At 45.2% G+C, this 18,636-nt stretch overlaps 1 protein-coding gene across 1 annotated transcript in view; it reads left to right on the forward strand.

Moving 5' to 3' along the window:
• The window catches only part of DNAH3 (dynein axonemal heavy chain 3), a 205,329-nt gene that overhangs the window by 145,891 nt on the left and 40,802 nt on the right, over positions 1-18,636 (forward strand). Inside the window, exons 44-51 of the mRNA XM_025369846.1 lie at positions 454-633; positions 4,426-4,549; positions 4,642-4,798; positions 5,044-5,187; positions 7,085-7,751; positions 9,865-10,030; positions 13,383-13,599; positions 17,159-17,341. Of these exons, the coding sequence (XP_025225631.1) occupies positions 454-633; positions 4,426-4,549; positions 4,642-4,798; positions 5,044-5,187; positions 7,085-7,751; positions 9,865-10,030; positions 13,383-13,599; positions 17,159-17,341 (1,838 nt within the window). The remainder of the gene's footprint in view (positions 1-453; positions 634-4,425; positions 4,550-4,641; positions 4,799-5,043; positions 5,188-7,084; positions 7,752-9,864; positions 10,031-13,382; positions 13,600-17,158; positions 17,342-18,636) is intronic.

Genomic DNA, 18,636 nt, shown 5'->3' on the forward strand with positions numbered 1-18,636 from the left:
TCCCACCTTAGCCTCCTGAGTATGGGACCACAGGCATGAGCCACCACGCCTGGCTAATTTTTTTTTTTTTTTTTTTTTGTAGAGACAGGGTTTCGCCATGTTGCCCAGGCTGGTCTCAAACTCCTGAGCTCAAGCGATCTGCCTGCCTCGGCCTCCCACAGTGCTGGGATTATAGGCGTGAGCCACCACGCCCGGCCAAGCCAGTTTGTTAATGTCAGTCTATGCATCCTTGTAGTCACAGTGGACACAGATTTCAATGAGGCAGGAGAGGCCAGAACTCAGGAAAACCCCTCCCAATCTGGTCAGGGCATCCATTGACTAAGCCCTCACTGGAATGGGGAATGGAAACCTGGGAACAGATTCCCCTACAGGGGAATTGCCATCTCTTACCTGCTGTGAGAGCAGAGGATGCCATGAACTTGCAATGACTGTGTCTGTGGCTTCTTTCCCCAGATGACCTCAACATGCCAGCCAAAGAGGTGTATGGGGCCCAGCCCCCCATCGAGCTCCTGAGGCAGTGGATTGACCACGGTTACTGGTTTGACAAGAAAGACACAACCAGGCTGGACATTGTGGACATGCTGCTCGTGACAGCCATGGGGCCCCCTGGGGGAGGAAGGAATGACATTACTGGTATGTGAAGGAAAGAGCTCATTCCTCTTTCCCTCCATCCCCAGCAGAGCTGGGCCACCTTTATGAAAGGAGGGTCGGTGTGCCACAGTCTCCTGCCAAACCACATGGCCAGAGCGTGGAGCAGAAGCGTGTTTAGGCTACAGGCTTCATGTTGGAAATGGTGTGAAATAGGAGGGGACGATGACAAGAAGATGTGAGGAGTGTTTGGCTAGGCCCTAGAGAAACAGAGTCTCATATGCAAAGTAGAGTTCAGTGTGGCCAGCATGTGTTCTGGGAGGGAGGTTTGATCCAGAAGCCTCAACTAGGGGTGCACGACAGTCATCCATTGTATTCGTTATAATTCTTTAGGTTGCCAGAGACAGAACACCTAACCCAAAGTGCCCTAAGTAAAATTAATAACAATAAAAAATAGCAAATAAATGAATCAATGGATATATTGCTTCACCTGCAACTTGATCCACCTAGTCCTGTAGATCTGTACTTCTATTCTGATATACATTATTGTTTAAGAACCTTCATACCGAGTGGGCACAGTGGCTTGTGCCTGTAATCTCAGCACTTTGGGAGGCTGAAGCGGGTAGATCACTTGAGGCCAGGAGTTCGAGACCACCCTGGCCAACATAGTAAAACCCCATCTCTACTAAAAATAAAAAAATTAGCTGGGCTTGGTGGCTTGCGCCTGTAGTCCCAGCTACTCGGGAGGCTGAGATTTTTAAAATACAAAAATAAAGACATGTTACAACATGGATGAAACTTAAAGACACTATTGTCTTTAAGTGAAATAAACCATATCATTAAGTGAAATAAACCATTCACAAAAAGACAAATATTGTGTGATTCCACTTATATGAGGTACTCAAAGTAGTCAAATTGATAGAGACAAGAAGCAGAGTAGTGGTTCTCAAGGTCTGGAGGGAGGGGAGATTGAGGAGTGAATGAATGAATGAGTGAATGAATGAATTTTCATTTGGGAATATGAAGCTTCTGTAGATGAATGGTGGAGATGGTTGCACAACAACGCGAATGTGCTTGATGCCTCTGAACTGTACACTTACAAATGGTTAAAATGGCCAATTTTATGTTGTATATATTTTATCACAATAAAAACTTTTTTTTAAAATTTAATTAATTAATTTATTTTTTGAGACAGAGTCTCGCTTTTGTCGCCCAGGCTGGAGTGCAATGGCGTGATCTCGGCTCACTGCAACCTTTGCCTCCGGGTTTGAGTGATTCTCCTACCTCAGTTCCCTAAATAGCTGGGATTACAGGCACCTGCCACCATGCCCGACTAATTTTGTGTATTTTTAGTAGAGATGAGATTTCATCCTGTTGGCCAGGCTAGTCTCGAACTCTGGACCTCAGGTGATCCACCCACCTCGGCCTCCCAAAGTACTGGGATTACAGGCATGAGCCACTGCACCAGGCCAAAGGGATGAAATCTGAAACCCAACAAGTCTCTGGATCCAGCTACGAATTTGTAGAAAATACAGAGGACAGAGGAACATGATGAACTGCATCATAAGTGTGTAATCAACAAAATCCTGACTATGAAAACTCTAAGTCAAATAGCCCAGATCTTCAACAGATAAGACACATAAGAAAGGAATGGAGGGAAAAACCTATAAATTAAAGAGAGACCTTAAAAAATACACATGAGGACGGGCGCAGGTTCACATCTGTAATCCTAGCACTTTGGGAGGCTGAGGCGGGTGAATCACCTGAGGTCAGGAGTTTGAGACCAGCCTGGCCAATATGGCAAAACCCCATCTCTACTAAAAATACAAAAATTAGCTGGGCGTGGTGGTGCATGCCTGTAATCCCAGCTACTTGGGGTTGAGGAAGGAGAATTGCTTGAACCAAGGAGATGGAGGTTGCAGTGAGCCGAGATCGCGCCACTACACTCTAGACTGTGCAATAGGAGTGAGACTCCATCTCAGGGAAAAAAAAAAAAAAAAGCATATGGTTAACTGGCAGAATTAAACAATTAAACCCTGGTGTCTACAAATAAATGCTTGAAATGCTTGGATGGTAAAAACCATGAAGAAATGCAAGACAGCAATTACTATAAAAGTCAGAAGAGTGATAACTTTTGGAGGAAGAAAAGGAGAGAGTTTGATTGGGATGGGCTCTGTTGAGAGGCTTTTGTGGAGGGCTGGTAAAATTATATTTTGTTTTTGTTTTGTTTGTCTGTTTGTTTTGAGACGGAGTCTTGCTCTGTCGCTCAGGCTGGAGTGCAGTGGCACAATCTCGGCTCACTGCAACCTCTGCCTCCTGGGTTCAAGCAATTCTTCTGCCTCAACCTCCCGAGTAGTTGGGACTATGGGCATGTGCCACCACGCCCGGCTAATTTTTGTATTTTTAGTAGAGACGGGGTTTCGCTATGTTGGCCAGGCTGGTCTCAGTCTCTTGACCTCGTGATCTACCCGCCTTGGCCTCCCAAAGTGCTGGGATTACAGCAGTGAGCCACCACGCCCGGCTGGCAAAATTCTATTTCTTAATCTTGACAGTAGATGCTAAGAGTATTAACCTTATAATGACTTGCTAAACTATACATTTGTTTTGTGTGGTTTTCTGTATCTATCTTTTACTTGTAACAAAAAAATGTTTTAAAGATATACAGGCAAACCTATAGAGACAGAAAGTAGATTATTAGTTGCTGAGAACCATGGGAAAATGGGGAGTGACTGCTAATGGGTACAAGGTTTCTTTTTAGCGCAATTAAAATGTTCTAAAATTGTGATAATGGTTGCACAACCCTGAATATATTAAAAATCATTGAATAATTGTACTTTAAATGGGCGAATTGTACAATATGTGAGTTATTATTGGGATATCAATAAAGCTGGTATATATCGATATAAATAAGTACGTAAATATAGATATCTAACAATGATAGATTAGACAGATAGATGCATAGATATATAGATACATAGAAAGATGATAGATAGATTAGATAGATAGATGATATAAGGACACCAAATTAATAGTAGTTACCTTGGGCAGGGGAGAATGGATTTGGCGCATATAAAGTAAGTGAAAGAAGGAGATTTTCACTTTCAACAAAAGTATTCCTGAATCGTGACTCTTTTACAATGATCATGTATTGCCTTTATCTTTTAAAAATAATCTTGAGGCTGGGTGCAGTGTCTCATGCCTGCAATCCCAGCACTTTGGGAGGCCGAGGCCGGCAGATCACCTGAAGTCAGGAGTTTGAGACCAGCCTGGCCAACATGATGAAACCCTGTCTCTACTAAAAATACAAAAATTAGATGGGCATGGTGGCGCGCACCTGTAGTCCCAGCTACTCTGGAGGCTGAGGCTGGAGAATCGCTTGAGCCCGGGAGGCAGAGGTTTCAGTGAGCTGAGATGGCACCACTGCACTCCAGCCAGGGCAACAAAGCGAGACTCCATCCCTAAAAAAAATATATAATATAATATAATGTAATGTAATATAATATAATAATCTTGAACGCTAAACTAGCATGGTCAGTAGAACTTCTGCAGTATGGCGATGCTCTATATCTGTACTGAGAAATACAGTAGCCACTAGCCACATGTGGCTCTTGAGCACTTGAAGTGTGGCGAGACTAAGGAAGAGCATTTTTAATGTTATTTAATATTAATTAATTTAAGTTTAAATTGCTGCAGGTGACTAGAAGCTGCCATATTGCACAGCACAGCTCTAGAACATGAAGCCAGAAGGCTAAGCCAACTCTCCTGCATCCTAGGGTCACAGACAGTGTGAGAATATGTGTTTTCCAGGATGATTCACTTGTGCGTTGTGTCCCCCAGGACGATTCACTCGCCATATGAATATCGTTTCCATCAATGCCTTTGAGGATGACATTTTAACCAAGATTTTCAGTTCGATTGTTGACTGGCACTTCGGGAAAGGGTTTGATGTGATGTTCTTAAGGTAAGAGGTTCCCACGTCTTCCCGGATATTGGGCTGGGGGTTCTCAGTTTCCGGCCCCTCCTTGAATACTGTGCCATCCCTTTCCTCCCAAGGTATGGAAAGATGCTGGTCCAAGCTACTAAGACAATTTATAGAGAGGCAGTGGAGAACTTCTTGCCAACTCCCTCTAAGTCACATTACGTCTTTAACCTGCGGGACTTCTCACGAGTGATTCAAGGGGTCCTGCTGTGCCCTCACACACACCTGCAGGTCAGTCACTATCATTTGACTACCAAAATCATTCAGCATGTCCTTGGCTATATGGAACATGTAGTAATAGCAGTAATAGCTAACTTTTATTAAGCACTTCATCTATGCTAGGCGTTGTGCTAAGCATTTTATAAACATTATCTAGTTCAATCCTCACATCAACCCCAGGACTTAGCTACTACTTGAGAACTACGACCTCAGGGACCATCTTCCACTCGTTTGAATAATTAACTCTGGATTTTTAGGATGTAGAAAAATGTATCCGACTTTGGATCCATGAGGTTTATCGGGTCTTCTATGACCGTCTGATTGACAAGGAGGACAGACAGGTCTTCTTCAACATGGTGAAGGAAACCACCTCCAATTGCTTCAAGCAGTCCGTAGAGAAGGTAAATCAGATTCTGTGATCATTTGGCCTCAGAAATGGTTCCAAGTGTTTAACTATGTTACTCTCAGATTTCAGGTTCCCTTCCTGTTGGAGACTCCCAGCTCTGCACTCTGAATCTCAGGAAAGAGTATTGAGTCAACTGCTCTTTTGATTTGGTGATATTTCACTCGGTCCAACGTTGCTTCCCTTCTGTTGTAACATATAAGTTTGAATCCAATCAAAATGGCTTAACATTTACAATAACATTATTTGTTTATAATGACCTTAAACGCATTTTTAGGATCAATTAATTGGTGACTTGAGAAATGAACTGTATTATACATTGTCATGATTTGACTGAGGTCCTATAAAGCCCAAGTGGAAGATTGTTATGGTCTTCCAGGTGCGAATATTTTCTCTTTTCCATTTTCATATAAGAAAAGTTGTTTTAAACATCTATATTTGCATCATCTGGTTATTCTTCCACTGCTAAGAAGCTGTGATTTCTCCATAGAAAAATTTCAAGTGTTTCATCTTGCGTTCAGAGGCCAAGTGCAAAAGCGTCACTGGGTTCTAACATAGGAAGAGGAGGCATCTAAAACATTCCTACTTCAGGCACAGAGTGGGGAACAGGGGTAGTGTCTATACCTCTAGTTGGTGGAGGATCAAGCACATAAGAAATGATGCCATCCTTCAACTGTCTTTTCTGGGGACCATACAAACTGACTACTAATGTTTTAATCACTTGGTAAATAGACTGATTCAAGCGTTTATACTCTAATGTCCTTTCTTTTTTTTTTTTTTTTTTTTTTTTGAGACGGAGTCTGGCTCTGCCGCCCAGGCTGGAGTACAGTGGCCAGATCTCAGCTCACTGCAAGCTCCGCCTCCCGGGTTCACGCCTTTCTCCTGCCTCAGCCTCCCGAGTAGCTGGGACTACAGGCGCCCGCCATCTCGCCCGGCTAGTTTTTTGTATTTTTTAGTAGAGACGGGGTTTCACCGTGTTCGCCAGGATGGTCTTGATCTCCTGACCTCGTGATCCACCCGTCTCGGCCTCCCAAAGTGCTGGGATTACAGGCTTGAGCCACCGCGCCCGGCCTCTAATGTCCTTTCTTTTAACAAATAATTATTTATTTTTAGAGGTAGGACCTCATTCTGTCACCCAGGCTGGAGTGCAATGGTATGATCATAGCTCAGTGCAGCCTCAAACTCCTGGGCTCAAGCAGTCCTCCACCTCAGCCTCCTGAGTAGCAGGGATTACAGGTGTGCACCATGATGCCCAGCTAATTTTTTCTTACTTTATTGTAGAGACTGGGTCTCACTATGTTGCCCAGGCTGGTCTTGAAGTCCTGAGCTCAAATGATCCTTCTGCCTCGGCCTCCCAAAGTGCTCAGGCATGAGCCACCATGCGCAGCAATGTTCTTTCATTATAGTCTTTACAAGCATGAAATCCACACATTATGTTTAAAACACAAAAAGACTGGACTGGGCATGCTGTCTCATGCCTGTAATCCTAGCACTTTGGGAGGACGAGCTGGGCAGATCACCTGAGCTCAGGAGTTCAAGACCAGCCTGGCCAACATGATGAAACCCCATCTCTACAGAAATACAAAAATTAGCCAGGCATGATGGAGCGTGCCTGTAATCCCAGCTGCTTGGGAGGCTGAGGCGGGAGAATCGCTTGAACCCAGGAGGCAGAGGTTGGAGTGAGCCGAGATTGCGCCATTGCACTCCAGCCTGGACGACAGTGTGAGACTCCGTCTCAAAACAAAACAAAACAAAACAAAGACTGATGATCCATGGGCTTGAAGGATGTGCGCAGAGGAAATAAGCACGTCTCCCATGCCCTCCCTCCATGCTCTCCCTACCAGCCTGGCTGGGCCATTCGCTGAATGCCCAGCTGAGATTTACTTTTCTCACAGGTGCTTATCCATTTGTCACCCACTGGAAAGATTGTCGATGATAACATTCGAAGCCTCTTTTTTGGAGATTATTTCAAGCCAGAAAGTGATCAAAAAATCTACGATGAGATCACTGACCTGAAACAGCTGACTGTGGTCATGGAGCACTATCTGGAAGAATTCAACAACATCAGCAAGGCCCCCATGTCCCTGGTCATGTTCAGGTTTGCCATTGAGCACATCTCCAGGATCTGCCGCGTCCTGAAGCAGGACAAAGGCCACCTGCTCCTGGTGGGCATAGGGGGCAGTGGGCGGCAGAGTGCCACCAAACTGTCCACATTCATGAACACATATGAGCTATACCAGATCGAGATCACCAAGAACTACACAGGCAATGACTGGCGAGAAGACCTTAAGAAGATCATGCTGCAGGTTGGCGTGGCCACCAAAAGCACCGTGTTCCTCTTTGCCGACAATCAGATCAAGGACGAGTCATTTGTGGAGGACATCAACATGCTTCTGAACACAGGCGATGTGCCTAACATCTTCCCTGCTGATGAGAAGGCTGACATCGTGGAGAAGATGCAGACGGCAGCCAGGACCCAAGGAGAGAAGGTTGAAGCCACTCCTCTTTCTATGTATAACTTCTTTATTGAGAGGGTGAGAAAGAACCTTCACATTGTCCTTGGTAAGAAGAAGAAAACTCCATTTGCCCTTGTTCCTCTGGGTGTTTTGGGGTCTTCCGAGTGCCCTGAGCAACGCAATCCCTTACAATGGTCCCAGGGTTGATCCAGCCAATGCACCAGCTCGGGGTCAGGGCCTGGAGTTCCTCTGGCAACTTTTTCCTCTCTTCCAAACAGCATTTTTTTTTAGAGACAGTCTTGCTCTGTCGCCCAGGCTGGAGTGCAGTGGTGAGATCTCAGCTCGCTGTATGTAACCTCTGCCTCCCAGTTTCAAGCGATTCTGGTGCCTAAGCCCCCGGAGTAGCTGCTATTACAGGCGCGTGCCACACCTGCTAATTTTTGTATTTTTAATAGAGAGAGGGTTTCACCATGTTGGCCAGGCTAGTCTCAAACTCCTGGCCTCAAGTGATCTGCCCACCTTGGCCTCCCGAAGTGCTGGGATTACAGGCATAAGCCACCATGCTGGACCCTGAACAATTTCAAACCTGTCCCTCTCTCTTCAATTCCCTGAATTCTCCTCTGAGAATTACCCTTGCACAGAATGACATCTGGGGTTTTCTCTGAATGACATTCGCAATCTATCTGGAAACCTAGCAATGGTGTTTAGTACTTCCCTTTCTTTACCAAGTCCTGTCTATTTTACCTCCAGTTGTCTCTCTTATCTCTATCTCCATCACCTTCACATTAGCTAGGCTGCCGTCCTCTTACCCAGGCTCACCTCTGCAACTTTCTGATCATTCTAGCTCCATTCTTGTCTGTTCCATGAAGCCAAGCTGATTTTTTTCATATGCTGCAAATATCATTGTGTTCATGCATGCATACACACACACACATTGGGATAAGGGCCAAAATTACTAACCTGCAGTCCTGCAGTCTCATAGGGCCATAAAGGCCACCTGCCAGACTGTCCTCTGTATCCTCTCCACCTTCATCATTTCAAACCATCCCCCTTTCTCTTTGTTCTTTTTTTTTTTTTCTTTTTTTTGAGATAGGGTCTTGCTCTGTCACCCAGGCTGGAGTGTAGTGATGTGGTTCTAGCTCACTGCAGCCTCAACTTCCTGGGCTCAAGTGATTCTCTCACCTCAGCCTCCTGAGTATCTGGGACTACAGGCACATACCACCAAGCCCAGCTAATTTTTTCCATTTTTGTAGAGACAGGGGTGTGGGGTTCACTTTGTTGCCCAGGCTGGTCTCAAACTCCTGGGCTCAAATGATCCTCCTGCCTCAGCCTCCCAAAGTGTTGGGATTACAGGCGTGAGCCACTGTGCCAGGCCTCTGTTCTTTACCCTCACTGACCTTTCACTTCACCTAGACATCATGCTCCCTTCCGCCACACATCGTCTAAATAAACAATGAATGGAATTGTAAGTGTGGAACCCAAAATTTGTGATTGGCTGGAGATAGGATCAGAAACAGATGACCTCACAGCAACTTCTATAAGTAACAGTGTATGGCGCCCGTATGTCAGCACAAATACAGCAAGTGGGTCAAAGGGCTCCGGCCACTCTGGCTACACGACCCAAAGGATGCAGAAGGAACAATAGGGTGTATAGGAGACCAGTTAGAAGGTAATAGACTCAGGCATGGTGGCTCACGCCTGTAATCCCAGCACTTTGGGAGGCTGAGGCAGGCAGATCACTTGAGGTCAGGAGTTTGAGACCAGCCTGGCCAACATGGTGAAACCCCGTCTCTACTAAAAATACAAAAATTAGCTGGAAGTGATGGTGGGTGTCTATAGTCCCAGCTACTCAGGAGGCTGAGGCAGGAGAATAGCTTGAACCCGGGAGGCGGAGGTTGCAGTGAGCCGAGATCACACCACTGCACTCCAGTCTGGGTGACAGAGCAAGAATCTGTCTTAATAAAAAATAAGAACAATTTTTTTTTTAAAAAAAGGCTATTTTAATGGGCTGATAGCTCCTCACAAAGTTAAGTGAAAATATCCCACTAATTAGCCCACACTTCCCAGGCAGTTATTATGAGCATTCACATCACATCCCTGGAGCGCCAAGAGGATGCATGCCCCTACTTACCCCACCAGAATCCTTGGGAATACCAGCCTGCCTCCTTGGGTCCACCTGCCTCAGAGGGAGGTAATTAACAAAATCTCCTTTTCATTAGCCATGAGTCCAATTGGGGATGCCTTCAGGAACCGCCTGCGGATGTTCCCTTCGCTGATCAATTGCTGTACAATTGATTGGTTCCAGTCCTGGCCCAGGGATGCCCTAGAGTTAGTGGCTAACAAATTTCTAGAGGATGTGGAGCTTGATGACAACATTCGGATAGAGTAAGTGTTGACTGCATTTTAGGATTCCAGATATTCCAAATTGGAAGGCCAGATGCTGGCTCTATTTTTGTCGTTGTTTTGAAGATTTCTCAATTTGTGTATAGAAAATGTCTTATGCTTTTAAATTGAATCACAGTTATATATTTAATAAAACATCTTCTGTGAAAAAGAAGCAAATTTCATTGTTCAGAATTGTCCTGGAGATATGCACTGTTGTCCTAGCTATGAGAACCTGGAAATAATGATATAGCTATTTCAGTAGTCCTAGAATATGCACTCTCAACAGGAAGAACATTGCTGCTGAGACCACAAAAAAAGATGGTTGGTTTGTTTGTTTTTGAGATGGAGTCTTGCTCTATCCCCCAGGCTGGACTGCAGTGGCGCAATCTCAGCTCACTGCAACCTCCGCCTCCCGGATTCAAGTGATTCTCATGCCTCAGCCTCCCCCAAGCAGCTGGGATTACCGGGCACCTGCCACCACACCCAGCTAATTTTTATATTTTTACTAGATACGGGGTTTTGCCATGTTGGCCAGGGTGGTCTTGAACTCCTGACCTCAGGTGATCCGCCCGCCTTGGCCTCCCAAAGTGCTGGGAATATAGGTGTGAGCTACTGTGCCCGGCAAAAATTAGTTCCTATAAGGGTGAAAACTTACTTGTTTATGTATAAGGCATATATATATGTGTGCTTTATCATATATATTATATATATGTGCTTTATACACTTTATGTGTGTGTGTGTGTATATATATGTATATGTATATAAAGCATTTTATTTGCATAGAGTAAGGGAAGAGATGAGAATATCTATCATTCTGGATGTTCCATGAAGGCTAGAGATCAGTCAACCTTGTCTACCTCTGTATCCTTAGTTTCTAGAAGGTGCTTGGCACATAGTAGGTTCAATCACTGTTTATTTTATTTATTTATTTATTTATTTATTTATCTGTTTATTTTGAGATGGAGTCTCGCTCTGTCGCCCAGGCTGGAGTGCAGTGGTGAGATCTCGGCTCACTGCAACCTCTGCCTCCCGGGTTAAAGCGATTCTTGTGACTCAGCCTCCCGAGTAGCTGAAATTACAGGTGTGAGCCTCCACACCCAGCTAATTTTTGGATTTTTAGTGGACACTGGGTTTCACCATGTTGGCCAGGCTGGTCTCAACTGACCTTAAGTGATCTGCCCACCTCGGCCTCCCAAAGTGCTGGGATTACAGGCGTGAGCCACCCTACCCACCCTCAATCACTGTTAAAAAAAAAAAAAAAAATGAATGAAAAATGAGGAAGTAGGCAGGGGTAAGAGTGTCAATGGCCTTCAATTCCATTTGGGGTATTTTGAACTTTATTATCTAGACCAGAAGACCCTTAACCTGGGTCCACGTGCTTGTGGGTAGAACTCAGTGGGTCGATGCATATGAATGGGAAACATTACATCTTCATTTCCAGTGACATCCAACTGGTACTTTGCATTTCCTCCAGTGATGAATGTAGCAGTAAACCCCAGTGGGATGAGCAGGGCCTGACTTTGTTACCAGTAGGAATCATAGTTCTTTGCAGAACTCATTCCTTCATTACAGTTAACTCAGTGTATAATTTTCTTCAAATTGATGGTGCTTTTTAGACCTGCTGCCCACTCTTGTTATTTAATGCAGAAGCTGACAAACTAGGGTTCATGGGCCTAGTTCAATTCACCCTGCTTTTGTAAATAAAGCTTTATTGGAACCCTGCCATGTCCATTGGCTTACACATCATCTGTGGCTGTTTTTGCACTATAATGGCAGAGTTGAGTAGCTGTGACAGATATCATGTGGTCCACAAAGGCTAAAATATTTACTATCTGACCCTTTCCAGAAAACGTTTACTAATCCCTGATTTAATGCCTCAGTAAAGCAGCACATATATTACTATATTACAAATTCTAAATATTTTAAAACATTTCAAAAAGTCTATTTCAATATAATTGGTTTCCATGGTAATTCTGTGTTTTATTTTATGCATTTTTAAAAATTGACGGGGCATGGTGGTTCACACCTGTAATCCCAGCACTTTGGGAGGCCAAGGCGGGCGGATCACTTGAGGTCAGGAGTTCGAGACCAACCTGAGCAACATAGCAACCCCCACCCCCTCCCCCAACTGTGTCTACTAAAAATGCAGAAGATTAGCTGGGTGTAGTGGTGTGCGCCTAAGACTTCAGCTACTCGGGAGGCTGAGGTGGAAGGATCGCTTGAGCCAGGGAGGTTAAGGCTGCAGTGAGCCATGATTGTGCCACTGTACTCCAGCCTGGATGACAGAGTGCAATCTTGTCTCTCTCTCTCTCTCTCTCTCTCTGTCTCTCTCTCTCTCTCTCTCTATATATATATATATATATATATATATATTTTTTTTTTTTTTTCTACAAAGTCAGGGTATTTCTCCAAACTACCAAAGTTTAGGAACTCCTGCTTAAGCCCTGATGATTCATCAAAGGGATCAGTGATAGAAATGACTTGATCAGGGCACAGTGGCTCACACCTGTAATCCCAGCACTTTGGGAGGCTGAGGCAGGTGGATCATCTGAAGTCAGGAGTTCGAGACCAGCCTGGCCAACATGGTGAAACCCCGTCTCTACTAAAAATACAAAAATTAGCCAGGCGTGGTGGTACGCACCTGTAATCCCAGCTACTTGGGAGGCTGAGGCAGGAGAATCTCTTGAACCTGGGAGGTGGAGGTTGCAGTGAACTGAGATCGTGCTACTGCACTCCAGCCTGGGCAAAAGGGTGAAACTCTGTCTCAAAAAAAAAAAAAAAAAAAAAAAAATTAGAAATGACTTGATCAAAGATCATTTGAGGTCAGGCGTGGTGGCTCATGCCTGTAATCCCAGCACTTTGGGAGGCGAAGGTGGGTGGATCACCTGAGGCTAGGAATTTAAGACTAGCCTGACCAACATGGTAAAACCCCGCCTCTACTAAAAATACAAAAATTAGTTGGGTATGGTGGCGCACACCTGTAATCCCAGCTACTTGGGAGGCTGAAGCAGGAAAATCACTTGAGCCTGGGAGGCAGAGGTTGCAGTGAGCTGAGATTGCGCCACTGCACTCCAGCCTGGGTGTCAGAGAGAGACACTGTCTCAATAAATAAATAAATAAATAAATAAATAAATAAATAAACAAACAATCATTTGTGTGAGAGTATGCACCTGTGCACCTGCCCCATCCTTCTCTGCCTTGGCTCTGTTGACGTGTCTTCAGAGAGTTTGGATTCTAGTGGATCGTCGTCAGTGTATGTGTCTTCTCACACCCTCATGTCTATAACCAAAGCTGTACTGGATCTCCCTGGAGGACGTTCGGTCCTGCCTAACCGCCTTGGTGTCCTTGGCAGGGTCGTCTCCATGTGCAAATATTTCCAAGAGAGCGTCAAGAAGCTGTCACTCGATTATTACAACAAACTTCGAAGACACAACTATGTTACCCCCACCTCCTACCTCGAATTGATTCTAACCTTCAAGACGCTCCTGAATAGCAAGAGGCAAGAGGTGGCTATGATGAGGAACCGCTACCTGACAGGCTTGCAGAAACTCGACTTTGCAGCTTCACAGGTGAGCACTGCCAAAATAGAACAGAGATGGAGAGGCCGGGGATGAGGTGGATGTGCTGAGGCATGTGTTCAGCTGCAGAATTAAGAGGACACCAAATCAAGCAGAATGTGACCCTGCATTGGCAGAGCTTACCTTACCTACATCACTGTAATCCCTGCCCTGTGGGATCCTGTCTTTAAGATTTTGATCTTTTGTTCATCATGGGTTTTTGCATTAATTTTGGTTTCTTAACCTATTGCAATAATGTATTATTTATCTTGAGTACTTTCTTTTTAATGCCCCCTTAAGTTTTGTACTCAAGGTGAGTGCTTCCCTTGTCTCACCTTGTGAGGACATGGGCAGGATAAGGTAGTGAATGGTTCAAGATATCTTTGTGGAGTCAGATCTGGGCCCAAATTTATCTCTACAGCATACCAGCTGTAGAGCCAGGGGCATGTTATTTCACTGCCTCGAGCCTCAGATTCCTCTTCTATAAAAAGGTGAAGGCCCGGTGCAGTGTCTCACGCCTCCCAGCATTTGGGAGGTCAAAGTGGGAGGATCACTTGAGGCCAGGAGATTGCTTGAGACCAGCCTGGGAAACATAGCAAGACCCCATCTCTACAAAAAATAAAATAAAATAAAATTAGCCAAGTGTAGTGGCATGTGCCTGTAGTCCCAGCTACTTGGGAGGCTGAGGTGGGAGGATCACTTGAACCCAGGAGTTCAAGGCTACAGTGAGCTATGATCATACCACTGCACTCCAACCGGGATAACAGAGTGAGACCTTGTCTCTTTATTTTATTATTTCTTTTGAGATGAAGTCTCGCTCTGTCACCGAGGCTGGAATACAGTGGCGCAATCTCAGCTCTCTGCAACCTCCACCTCCTGAGTTCAAGTGATCCTCCTGTCTCAGCATCCCAAATAGCTGGTACTACAGGTGCGTGCTACCATGCCCAGCTAATTTGTGTATTTTTAGTAGAAGCGAGGTTTTGCCATGTTGGCCAGGCTAGTCTCAAACTCTGACCTCAGGTGATCTGCCCATCTCGGCCTCCCAAAGTACTGGGATTACAGGCATGAGCCACTGAGCCCAGCCTAATGGGTTTAATTGTCTGAAAAATGGCACAAGCTCCATGAGAGGTGGTGAGCTCCCCATTATTAGAGGAGTTCAGAGACCAGAAAACTACTTGGCAGGAATGTTTTATAGAGCATCAGACTGTTTGTCTGATGTGTGTGAAGAAAGTCTTGTTATCATCTCCATGTGATACACAAAGAAACCAGGACACAGAGAGGCCAGGTGACTCGCCCATGATCACACAGCCTGGCGAGTGGTCAGGCCAGAACTGAAACTTAGATCTGCATGACTCCAAAACCTGTGTTCCTAACCAGGTCAGCCTGCCATGCTTCTGGTCTCACACAGACTCACTGGGGGCATTGGGTACAAGGTCAAGAAAACTCTCTCCAAATACATGAAACCCAACCCTGTTTGTCTGAGCTGCCTTAAAAGGCAGAATCAGGACCAGTGAGTGAAACTTCAGGGGGGTAAATTCTAGCTCTGCACCAAGAAAATCTAATGTCAATTTTTTTTTTTTTTTTTTTTTTTGGACAGAGTCTCATTCGATCACCCAGGATGGAGTGCAGTGGTGCAATCTCAGCTCACTGCAACCTCCACCTCCCACATTCCGGCAATTCTCCTGCCTCAGCCTCCCGAGTAGCTGGGATTACAGGCACGTGCCACCACACCTGGCTAATTTTTGTATTTTTAGTAGAGACGGGGTTTCACCATGTTGGTCAGGCTGGTCACAAACTCCTGACCTCAAGTGATCTGCCCACCTCGGCCTCCCAAAGTACTGGGATTACAGGCATGAGCCACTGAGCCCAGCCTAATGGGTTTAATTGTCTGAAAAATGGCACAAGCTCCATGAGAGGTGGTGAGCTCCCCATTATTAGGAGTTCAGAGACCAGAAAACTACTTGGCAGGAATGTTTTATAGAGCATCAGACTGTTTGTCTTAGTCAGCTTGGGCTGCCATAGCAAAATATCCTAAACTGAGTGGCTTCAACAACAAACATTTACTTATTTCTCGTAGTTCTGGAGGCTGGGAAGTTCAAGATCAAGGCACTAGCAGATCCAGTGTCTGGTGAGGGCTCTTTTCCTGGTTTGCAGATGGCTGCCTTCTTGCTGTGTCCTCACATAGTGGGAAGAGACAGATCTCATGTGGCTTCCTGTTTTTATTATATAAGGGCATTTACCCCATCATGTGGGCCTCACCCTTATGACCTCTTCTAACTCTAATTCCCTCCAAAGGCCTCACCTATAATTACCATCGAAGTGGGGATTAGGCTTCAACATATAAATCTGAGGAGGAAACAAACATTTAGTCCACAGTACTATTTAGTCCACAGTACTATTGGAAAAAGTATCTTTGAAAGTAACTTCTATCTCAACTATGTTTTTAATTCACAGCCTTTAAAAAAATGTAGCTTTAAAAAATAATTTTGGCTGGGCACAGTGGCTCATGCCTGTAATCCCAGAACTTTGGCAGGCCAAGGCAGGTGGATCATCTGAGGTCAGGAGTTCAAGACCAACATGGTGAAACCCCGTCTCTACTAAAAATACAAAAATTTGCCAGGTGTGGTGGCATATGTCTGTAATCCCAGCTACTCGGGAAGCTGAGGCAGGAGAATTGCTTGAACCCAAGAGGCAGAGGTTGCAGTAAGCTGAGATCTCACCACTGGACTCCAGCCTGGGTGATAGAGTGAGACTCCATCTCAAAAAAAGAAAAAAATATATTTTAACTTAAAAAAAAAAGTTTGTAGAGACTGGGTCTCACTATGTTTCCCAGGCTGGTCTTGAACTTCTGGGCTCAAGTGATTCTCCCACCTCTACCTCCCAAATTGCTGGGATTACAAGCCAAAAAAAATGTAGTTAAAAAAAATTTCTTGGCTGGGTGCAGTGGCTCACGCCTGTAACCCCAGCATTTTGAGAGGCTGAGACGGATGGATCACCTGAGTTCAGGAGTTCGAGACCAGCTTGACCAACATGGTGAAACTCCATCTCTACTAAAAATACAAAAATTAGCCAGGCGTGGTGGCATGTGACTGTAGTCCCAGCTACTTGGGAGGCTGAGGCGGGAGAATTGCTTGAACCCAGGAGTCGGAGGTTGCAGTGAGCCAAGATTGTGCCACTGCACTCCAGCGTGGGCGACAGAGCGAGACTCTGTCAAATAAATAAATAAATAAATAAATTCTTAACTTGCTTTTCTCTCTCTCCCATTACCCCCAACACTACAATATAGACTCGGTGAGGGAGGACATAGTTTTTAAAAATTTTTTTAGTTTACAAGTACATGTCTAGTGCCTAGCACAGTGCTTGATAACCACAACACAGAGTGTAAACTCAATAACTGTGTTGAAAAACCTGTGAGATAATCACTAGGAAACAAATCTGTACCCAGGACCGTGTCAAAATCATTAGTACATATTTTCTGCTTATGTCATAGGTTGAAGAATCCTTTCAACTCTTGTCTACTTTGCCATTTTCAGTGCTGACCCTGGATTCCTCCCACCTCTCTCCTTGCTAGGTAGCGGTCATGCAAAGAGAACTGACCGCTCTTCAACCTCAACTCATCCTCACCTCTGAGGAAACTGCCAAGATGATGGTGAAAATTGAAGCAGAGACGAGAGAAGCTGATGCAAAGAAACTTCTGGTGCAGGCAGATGAAAAAGAAGCCAATGTTGCTGCTGCCATTGCCCAAGGAATCAAGGTAGAAAGACCAAGAAGAAAGGGAGGGAACCAGTGCTGCTGAATGAGCATGGTTATGTCCATCTCACAGATGAGAAAAGTGAGGCTCAGAAAGGGTAGGCAAGGCTGGGCATGGTGGCTCACAGCTGTAATCCCAGCACTTTGGGAGACCAAGGGAGGTGGATCACCTGAGGTTAGGAGTTCAAGACTAGCCTGACCAACATGGTGAAACCTCGTCTCTATTAAAATACAAAAAAAAAAAAAAAAAAAATTAGCCAGGCATGGTGGTGTGTGTCTGTTATCCCAGCTACTCAGGAAGCTGAGGCAGGGGAATTGCTTGAACCTGGGAGGCAGAGGTCGCAGTGAGCCGAGATTGCACCACTACACTCCAGCCTGGGCGACAAGAGTGAAACTTCGTCTAAACAAATAATAATAATAAGGGGTAGGTGACTCTCCCAGCATCACATAGCTGATAAGTGATGAAGCAAGTTGCTCTGAAACATGGTTGAATCCAGGAAGCATTAAGACCCAACATATGGACATGTGTGGTGGCTCACACCTGTGATCCCAGAGCTTTGGGAGACAAAGGCAGGAGGATCACCTGAGCCTAGGAGTTTAAGACCAGCCTGGGCAACATAGCAAGATCCTGTCTCTACAAAAATAAAACTAAGAAAGTTAGCTAGGTGTAGTGGCACACCCATGTAGTCCCAGCTACTCAGGAGGCTGATGTGGGAGGTTTGCTTGAGCCCAGGAGTTTGAGGCTATAGTGAACTAGGATCATATCACTGCAATCCATAGCTCACTGCAGCCTTGAACACTTAGACTCAAGTGATCCTCACGCCTCAGCCTCCAGAGTAGCTGACCAAGACCTTGTGTTGTCTAAAAAACAAAACAAAAAAGTGGCCAGGTGCAGTGGCTCATGCCTGTAATCCCAGTACTTTGGGAGGCTGAGGTGGGTGGATTGCTTCAGTGCTGGAGTTCACGACCAGCCAAGTTCAAGACCAGCCTGGGCAACATGGAGAACCCCATCTCTACAAAAAATGTAAAAAAATTCGCCGGCTGTGGTGGCATGCACGTATGGTCCCAGCTATTCAGGAGGCTGAGGTGGGTGAGTCCTGAGCCCAGGAGGTTGAGGCTACAGTGGGTCCAGATCGCACCACTGCACTCCAGCCTGGGTGACAGAGCAAGACCCAGTCTCAAAAACAAACAAACAAAAAGACCCAATCTGTTTTGACCTCATCTCTTACCACTTTTCCTTCATTCCTTGTACTCTGGCCACATTGATCTCCTAGCTATTCTTTCAATAATCATAACCCA

The sequence above is a fragment of the Theropithecus gelada genome, chromosome 20 (assembly GCF_003255815.1).
Source record: "Theropithecus gelada isolate Dixy chromosome 20, Tgel_1.0, whole genome shotgun sequence".
Classification (NCBI taxonomy): Eukaryota; Metazoa; Chordata; class Mammalia; order Primates; family Cercopithecidae; genus Theropithecus; species Theropithecus gelada.